Source organism: Cibotium barometz, chromosome 65 (genome assembly GCF_041138505.1).
Source record: "Cibotium barometz isolate CiBa-2024 chromosome 65, ASM4113850v1, whole genome shotgun sequence".
In the NCBI taxonomy this organism is placed as follows: domain Eukaryota; kingdom Viridiplantae; phylum Streptophyta; class Polypodiopsida; order Cyatheales; family Cibotiaceae; genus Cibotium; species Cibotium barometz.
In genome coordinates this window covers 18192290-18201798 of record NC_141110.1, presented here as the reverse complement: position 1 = coordinate 18201798, position 9509 = coordinate 18192290, and the positions used below count along the sequence as shown (strand labels likewise).

The 9509-nt window shown below is 41.4% G+C and overlaps 1 protein-coding gene and 1 pseudogene across 1 annotated transcript; both read left to right on the top strand.

The window, feature by feature from the left end:
* Positions 1–3264: 3264 nt before the first annotated feature.
* LOC147602994 (25S ribosomal RNA) lies at positions 3265–4030 on the top strand (annotated as a pseudogene; the record flags this gene model as incomplete).
* A 2185-nt stretch (positions 4031–6215) lies between these two features.
* On the top strand, positions 6216–9299 carry LOC147602993 (pentatricopeptide repeat-containing protein At1g11290, chloroplastic-like). The gene has a single exon (XM_086797244.1). It carries the CDS (start codon positions 6409–6411, stop codon positions 8161–8163), a length of 1755 nt encoding a protein of 584 aa, XP_086653370.1. The 5' UTR covers positions 6216–6408; the 3' UTR covers positions 8164–9299.
* Positions 9300–9509: the final 210 nt, after the last annotated feature.

The following is a 9509-nucleotide window of genomic DNA, read 5'->3' as shown; positions in this document are numbered from 1 at the left end:
TTTGTTACATTCTTTGATTATTACAACAAATATGGTTATTCTTACCCTATGAAAGAAAAATTAGAGATATTTTCTCATTTTCAACACTTTGTTGCTATGGTTGAAAATGAAACTAGCTTAAAAGTTCAAACTCTCTATTCACACAGAGGGGGGAGAATTATGTCCAAAACACTCAAAGATTTTTAGCACAAAAAGGCATTAAAAGCATTAGTGTGCTTCTTCTCATACACCACAACAAAATGACATTGCTGAGAGACGAAACAAAACTCTCATAGAGATGGTTAGATGCATGATTAAAGGTCAGCAACTTCCAAAAGTTTTGGATTAAAGCAGCACTTTGTGCTATACCTATGTCCTAAACATGTGCCTCACTAAAGCTTTTAAGACTATCACTTCTTATGAGGCTTAGTTCAATCAAAAACCTAAGGTTAAACATGTGTGTCTTTGGTTATTTGGCATATGCACATGTGCTAACATAAGACAAAACTAAGCTGGATGACAAAGGTAGTGACATGCATTTTTATAGGTTATAGTGCTGAAAGTAAAGGTTTTCATCTCTACAATCCTCTCACTAAGAAGATAATATCTGTAGGGATGTCATTTTTGCAGAGGATTCTATCTATCCAATGATGGAATTCAATAAGCATGCCTATGCCAATTGTCTAGGCATGTTTGATAGGTTATTAACCTGTGCTAGTATCTATTTATTCTTAGCAGATTTTGCCTACTGATCCTTTTTTGGTTGTAAGGGAGGAATGCCCAAGGATTTGATTTAGTAACTTCAGATTAGCTAGATGATGTAGTAAATGCTAAAAGATCAGCGACGATCAATGAATTTAGGCTTATGTCTAGATGGGTTAGAAGCACCTTGCAGTATAGCAAATTGTCTACTCCTTTACATAGTAGAGTCAAATCCGATGCTTGAGCCACTTCTTCAGTAATATTTCTATTGTAAAAGGTTATGCTCAACAAAAGGGATTGATTATCTCTTGTTCCCACTTCCCGTATGACTATATATTCGATTTGTTATTGCTTTGGTAGCCCATCATGAATGGAAAGTGCACCAATTGGACATCAAAACATCGTTCTTGAATGGTGACTTGTAAGAAAAAGTTTAACTTGGTTAAGAACAAAAGGTATACAAGCTTAATAAAGCTTTATATGGTTTGAAACAAGCTCCTAGAGCTTGGTACCAAAACATTCATGCCTATTTAATAGGGATTTCAAAAATAGTCATATAGAAAGCACTTTATATGTGAAAAAGAATAAGCAAGATTTGCTTGTTGTCATTCTCTATGTACATGACATGGTAGTGATAGGCACTAATGAGGATTTTATTACAACTTTCAAAGTTGACCTTGCCTCAAATTTCACATCACGTCAAATTTTGGACTTTTGCATGATTATAGTATGCAGTTTATACAATAAGATGGTGGTATAGTCATTAAGTAGTAAAAGTACATCAAGGCACTTCTCAAAAGATTCAATATGGAAAGTTATAAACCAATTTCTTCTCCAATGGAATGTGGTGTAAAACTTAGTCTACAGGATGCTGGTGACCATTTGACATAACCACTTATGATCAAGCTAGGCAGTTAAACATATATTCAAATACTTTGCAAGGCACTCTCAAGGTCTTGGATTTTTTTATGCCAAGGGGGGTGATTTAGAACTACAAGCCTTCTTAGTGATTTTGAGATTGGGCAGGCAATTACAATATGCGACAGTCCACACTTGAAAATTGCTTCTTTCTTGGTAGTTCGTGCATATCTTGGCTAGTAAGAAATAACCAATTGTTGCACCATCATTCTATGTAAAGTTGAATACAGAGCAACATTCACTATGACAATTGAACGTGTATGGTTGAGAAGATTGATGGAGAATCTTTGTGTGCATTTAGAAACCCCCATACTCCTATTTTCACTGATAGTCAAAGCAATGGCAATTGCAAAGAATGTCATCTTTCATGCCAGAACCAAACACATTAAAGTGCATTATCACTATATTAGAGAGTCTCCATGCAAGAGGAGAGATCAATTTGATCTATTTGCAGCACACATGACAATGTGGTAGATCTTTTCACTAAAGCCTTATCACGTGAAAAGTTTTAGGCCTTCTGCGTAAGGCTTTGGGCCTCTTCCCTTTCGGAGACTGATCTATAGTAAACCTTACATTTGTACTACATGGGGGTCTGTTAGATATTTGGTAGTACTGCACTATGAGGTCATGCACGCATGCCATGGGCACGTTTATCCCATTGGGTTTTTTCCCATGGCCATCCAAGTTTTTCTCATGCCTAGTAAGTGTAAATAGGTACCTTAGGGTTAGCTCGTATATAGCAACCTCATACACACTTTATGGTTGCTTGCTCATTTGTACTTTCACATTATACTATCTCTCTCCTTTGAGCTTACCGATCTCCCTTGCACTCTACACCTTTGTGTTCTTGTCTTTGAGCATTCTGTGTGTGTTCTTGTCTTTGAGCATTCTGTGTGTGTGCGTCCAACTCTTTGTGTGAGCTCTCACAGATGATTCTAAGGTTAGCATGTATTCTACTTCTCGAGTAAGATGGTGCTCTAATTCCCTTTTCAACTCTCTCCCTCTTTGCGGCTACTTGGGTGGATGTAATGCATGATATATAGGTGGTTGCAGTGTTTTGTCATGATATGTTAGTCATGGTAGTAAGTATTTAAGAGATAAAGAAGTGCAAAAAAAGAAAATTTTCCTTATTTGTCACTTGAAGTGGCAAAAGGAGAATTCGATGCCTCGCCTTGAGTAAAAAAACCTAGCATTCATATGTCATAATTTGCATAAGATCAATGGACAAGATGGGTATCTAATGGTCCGAGTGGTCTATAGACGATGGAGTGATGAATTTAGCTTTTAGACACCATAGCAAACTGTGTAATATGTTCCAGAAGAGGTGAAGAATTCAAGGGTTCTGTTATGCAGGGGTACTATTTTCTTGAAGGATAATCCCGTTACAAGCTTGATTTTGCCTTTTGCTTAGACCTTAGCTCAAGCCTTTATCCCTTGCTTTGCCCAAAGGTCTTCCCTTACTCTTCCTTTGCCCAAGGGTCCAAAGTAAGCTTCCAACCCTTAATATATGGTATTTTTGAATTCCCTATTTTCATGGTTGTTCAGACCAAATTCCCTTTTTCTCCACAAAGCCTTTGAAATTTGATTTTTCCCACCAAGATTTGTTTTTTTAGTAGGGTTCCTATGTTCCAAATCGTCTCCTCAAAAGTGACCTTGGCTTTGATAACAGTGACAAGATCATTAAGGAGATATTAATTAATCACAAACATGCCTTTAACCATAGTGTGAACAGACATAAGCAAATAAAACAACCCAAGATAAACGACCGACCGTGATCTTCTGTGAAAGGTTTGAGTGGGAGTGTACCTACTGGGACCCGAAAGATGGTGAACTATGCCTGAGCAGGGCGAAGCCAGAGGAAACTCTAGTGGAGGCTCGTAGCGATACTGACGTGCAAATCGTTCGTCAGACTTGGGTATAGGGGCGAAAGACTAATCGAACCATCTAGTAGCTGGTTCCCTCCGAAGTTTCCCTCAGGATAGCTGGAGCTCGTCGCAGTTTTATCGGGTAAAGCGAATGATTAGAGGCATCGGGGGTGAAACACCCTCGACCTATTCTCAAACTTTAAATAGGTAAGCGGCTGGGGTTGCTCTGTTGAACCTCGGTGCGGAATGGGAGCTCCAAGTGGGCCATTTTTGGTAAGCAGAATTGGCGATGCGGGATGAACCGAAAGCCGGGTTACGGTAACCTAGATCCCACAAAGGGTGTTGATTGATTAAGACAGCAAGACGGTGGTCATGGAAGTCGAAATCCGCTAAGGAGTGTGTAACAACTCACCTGCCGAATCAACTAGGCCCGAAAATGGATGGCACTGAAGCGCGCGACCTATACCCGGCCATCGGGGCAAGTGCGAGGCCCCGATGAGTAGGAGGGCGTGGGGGTCGTGGCGCAGCTCCGGGCGCGAGCCCGAGTGAAACAGCCCCCAGTGCAGCAAATATTCAAATGAGAACTAACGTCTTTGTACAATTCTATACCTACACATTAGGATGGTATACGAAGCTTGGAAGGACTTTCGTTCTTATAAAATATCCAAGGCATGTGTCAAGTCTCCATCATACTGTTGTGTGTGGTGCTCAATGAGTCTTTGTATTAAAATTTATGTTATTTATTATATCAAATCAAAAAATGTGGCACATGGCCAACCAAGGTTATTAATACTTTGTAAGTGTTATTATGTGCACCAATGTAACACCTCAGTGTCGGTGCCATTGCACTGCTTATCATCAACAATCGATGGTACCTCAGTCGGTGCAATCACACTACGCATCAACCCCTATCTCACAAACGTTAACCATGTCAATTAAGTTAACACATAATTAAAAGGCACAAAAACATACACCGATAATACAATAGCTCAATATTTTAACACGATGATTACACAATACTAATAACACTAGCATGACCCAACATATATACCAATAGCATTGAGTAGTCTCACCCACAATACCAATCAATCAACATGGTACAATGGTCACCCAAGCATCCCTAAATAACCATAGAGGGATGAGATCTTCTCTTCTCCATCTCCATCTTCTCCTTCTCCATCTCTTCTCCCTCTCCCTCTGCCTCTCCATCTCCATCTCTTCTCCCTCTCCCTCTGCCTCTCCATCTCCTCTCCATCTCCATCTCTTCCCCATTCTTGTACTCACAATTTGAGATCTTCTCTTCTATCTCTCCCTCTCCCTCTCTTCCCCATTCTTGCACTCACAATTTGCATTGAGGCTGAGGTTAAGCTTTTCATAGCTCTCTCCCTCTTTGCTCCCTATCTGAATTCTAAGCTCCCTTGGGGTGCTAGGGTGACATCAGTGGAGGCAAGGTTGCAGACCCTTGCTTCTCCACAAGAGTGGATTGTTTCCTTGTTGTGAACGACTAAGGGTGTGCAAGGCACAAGAGTTCCCACTTCGATGAACTTGATATGGAGTGCCAGAGTACTAAATAGAAGGGTAATACACCACTCAGATGTTTTGATATTTTTTTTTCATACCATTGTATTAGAAATTTGGTGAGATTATAGCTTGTATAAATACTCCCTTTTAGTAATGGAATAGCTTATTAAGGGTGACTGGGGGGTGGGGTGGCATAACACACATGGTGATTTTTTAATCTACACAAAAGTGACATCAAGAAAGAAAAGAAAACAGTGCCTTCCACACTAGCAATAACTACTCATTTTGAAGACCTACCCCAAGGTTAAATGTAGCATTGTGCAAGATGCTAGCAACAAGGGGGAGTACCATGGGCCCTCTTATCCTTGAGATTATGGTGGTACATGGGCTCAATCCATATAAGTGTTAAGTGGCAATGAACTCAATTATATAAGCAATGATGAAAGTTTCACATGGGAGGTGAAGATGATTGGGGAGAAGCTTGGAGAAGGAGTTCTTACAAGCATTAAGTGGCGATGAACTTAATTATGTAAGCAATGATGAAAGTTTCACATGGGAGGTGAAGATGATTGAGGAGAAGCTTGGAGATGGAGTTCTCTTGGATTTCCATACAAGTGTTAAGTGGCCATGAACTCAATTATGTAAGTAATGATGAAAGTTTCACAAGGGAGATAAAGATGATTGAGGAGAAGCTTGGAGATGGAGTTCTCTAGGAGGTTTTCTTGGATAAAGAATCGATTAGTTTTTTTAACCCAACATATTCAGAGCTTTTTGTATGTATATTTAGAACTTTTTGTATGTGAAAGGTATAACTAAGGTTCTGAAATAAGGGATACCCCCTCCTCCCTTTCTCCACCTTCCTCCCGTGCCTCATATTTGACCAATCGAGCCCTTTTATAGTGGAGCAGCCTGCAAAAATTAGAAAGCCATGGGTGTTATCTTATGCTTATTCTCTTCAATCTCATACCCAAAAATCCATGAACTACTTTTGAATTACTAAATGTGAACCTTAAAAAAAGGCTATGTAGTATAGTTTTTTTTTTGAGTCCATACACTATTTTCATTTAATGAAATAGAGAAAAACATTTTGGTGCCATATTGGAGTTTTGAGTGTAGTTTTGGCAAAAATTTAGTGCCCTTATTTATTTATGATTACTATTGTGATCTTCATAATATGAAGGTTTTCAAGTTTAGCTTTAATCCTCTTTAGATTCCAACACACACACACACACACACACACACACACACGAAAAACCTTCTCTCTGTATGCTCGTGTGGGGAAGAGAGTCTCTCTCATATTACTACACCTTCACAGTAGCGCGTTGCTTGTTTCCTGTAAGCCACGGAAGAGCAATACCATCAAGGCTTGGCAAGGGCAGGCGGATGAATTCAGGCAGCACGTGGGCAACAGAAGGGGAAGGCGATGGAAGCAGCAGCAGCAGCAGCACTGGTTTTGGGGGCAGCCCCCCCAGCACAGCAGGCGAGACGAGCGGTGGTGAAACAGCGAGAAGTGGAGAAGGCGGAAGATGGTGGGAGAAAGCAGCAGAGGAGGAGCGTAGGATCTTGGGCCACTTCCAAGAAAGGGACATTGGAAGCCCTGGAACAGGAGTTCCGGCGAGAGAGATCCAAGGAGATTGTGCAGCTCTTGAAAGAGGCCTTGCAACTGCTGGATCGGCAGAGCTTCGACAGACTAGACCCTGAAACCTACGCCACCCTTCTCAAGGGCTGCACAAATGCAGACTCTCTCCCTGCGGGTCAGTTTGTCCACCAACACATCCTTACAAATGGCAATGAAAGAAATACTTACCTCTGTAATTTCCTGGTTGAGATGTACGGGAAGTGTGGTGCCATTGAAGAAGCCCGTTTCATATTCGACTGCATAGACCAGCCAAATGTCTTCTCATGGACCATCATTATTGCAGCATATGCTCAGCATGGCCAAAGCAAAGAAGCTCTAAAGCTCTTCCTACAAATGCGACTCAATAGTGGGAAACCAAACAAGTTCACTTTTAGTACCATCCTTGCTACTTGTTTGAACCCAACTGCCCTTACACAGGGGGAAAGCATCCATGCCAGTGCCATTCATGATGGATTTGATTCAGATGTTGTTGTAGGAACTGCTCTTGTCAATATGTACAGAAAGTGCGGGAGTGCAAAAGTTGCAGGATTAGTGTTTGAGAAGATTCAGCAGCGCGATGTTATATCATGGAATGCCATGATTGCTGTTTATGTTCAACATGGAGATGGCAAGGCAGCCCTTCTACTTTTTCATCAAATGATGCAAGATGGGGTGAAACCCAATAAGATAACCTTTTCTAGTGTTCTTGGCGCTTGTGACAGTCCAGATTGTTTGGCACAGGCTGAGATGATCCATTCAAAAGTAGTCGGTTGTGGATTTTTGTTTGACATCATCATTGGGAATGCCCTGATTGACATGTACGGCAAGTGTGGGAGTGTTGGTAATGCACGTGCGGTTTTTGACAAAATGTACTGTCGAGACGTCGTTTCTTGGACATCCATAATTGCTGTTTATGCCCAACATCCTCGAGAGGCCCTTGAGCTCTACAATCAAATGCTATCTACAGGTTTAAAGCCAAACGAGTTTACATTTGCTAGTATTCTTACTGCATGTGCAAACCTCAGAGCCTTAGGACAAGGTCAAGTTGTTCATCATTTTATAATGGAGGATGGACTTGAGTCAAATATGGTTGTAGCAACTGCTCTCATCAGCATGTATGGCAAGTGCATGAATCTGAATGATGCTAGATGGGTTTTTGATCGTATGCATGGACGGGACTTGGTCTTATGGAATGCCATGATTGCTGTATATGCCCAACATGGGCTCGGCAAGGAGGCCTTAGATTCTCTTCTGCAGATGCAGGAAGAAGGTCAGACGCCGGATGAAATTACATTCACCAGTGTTCTCAGTGCATGCAGTCGTGCCGGCCTTGTAGATGAGGGTTGTAGTATTTATGTTTCAATGAGCAAAGATTATAACTTGGTTCCATCCATGGAGCATCGTGGGTGCATGGTTGACCTTTTTGGGCGGGCTGCTTTGTTGAAAGAGGCAGAGGATTTTATTGATAGCATGCCATTGAAGCCCAATGCTGTCGTTTGGGAGAGCTTTCTCAATGCTTGCAGAGTCCATGGTGTTAGAGATGTGGACAACTTGTTGTGAAAGGCGTTTTGCACCTGACTGCAAATACTGCTGCTCCATGGTAACCATGTGTAGTTACGAAAAATGGTTATCATGTGATGAAGGAACTCAAAGGTATCTAAGCATCTGATCTTGGAAAGGTTGCATGTGGTCTCAATGCTGGGCACACGAAATTCATAGCTACCAGTGGGTTCCTGGTGACAAGCAGGTCTTAAGTAAGCTTAAACAGCCATCCCACCCGTTTTAATTAAGTACATCTCTTGAGACCAAAATCATATGTACAATACATCCTGGCTGGCCTTTTCACGCGTTATTTGATGCCCTGGCCCCCCCCAAAAAAGGTTGTCAACATAAACCTTAATTACTAAAGTTGAGATGGAGGTTGTTCGTCATATATTAAGGAATCCGAAGCTTGAGCGTTTGTTTATATGCATTTATTATTTGGGCTTTTGAAGATGCTGTTCTTTGACCTGCAAAGCTATTTTTCATTGGTGCATTAAATAATTAATGGTACCCACACCTTAGGTGAGCCTAAGGTTATGAACCTTAGGAAAACTCCCCAATGCCTCGTCTTCCTGAGCGCCTTCTCCTCCAAAACAAGGCAGATCCCAACGGAGAGGGACATGCGTCCTCGGGTGGCCTATTCACACTTTTCCTGTGGCCTAATTCTTTCTGCATCTTCCCTGGACCTCACCTCGCCCACCTCCCGTGCACCTCATCTTCTCTGCTACGATCACCTCACCCACCCCCTCTGCCTATATCCACCGCATTCTATGCGCACCTCACTTCGGCCACCTCCCTAATGCATGTCTTTTCGTGTCCAGTTCCTTCCTCGCGGAAAAAGCCCCTCCTACCACCCCCCGTCTTCCCTCGTACACCTGCTTCTTCACTCGTATGTTCTCCTAAGCAAGACACACAACTACAACTACAGTGTGCAGGCGGTTTGAGAGAGAGAGAAGACAATTTGATCGTGATTTGTGCATGAAAAAAAAAAACACCAGAAAAGAAATATGTGCAAAAGACCACATGGCATGCAGGATTCCATACTAAATATGGCACCAAAAAGTACATGCATCCGAACTATGGTTTTGCGAATTAAAAGATTATGGTTTGGTGGCCCAACTATTTATTTAATATATGAAAGTATTTTGGTGCCTTATTGACCTGCAAAGCTATTTTTCATTTTATCAATATTATTTTTATTTAAAGAAAAACAACACATATAGAAACAATATGGGTTCATGGTGGGTTTAGGGTTTAAAGAGAAAATTTGAGATTTGTTTAAGCCCTTTCCAACTCCTAGAGTGATCTTAATGTCACACGATTAATGTCCATTCAAAAAAGACAAAGTTAGCGTTGAAGGACTT

Excerpts from the sequence above, each read along its gene's own strand:
- LOC147602993 (XM_086797244.1), top strand. The coding sequence starts at position 6,409 with ATGGAAGCAGCAGCAGCAGCAGCACTGGTTTTGGGGGCAGCCCCCCCA.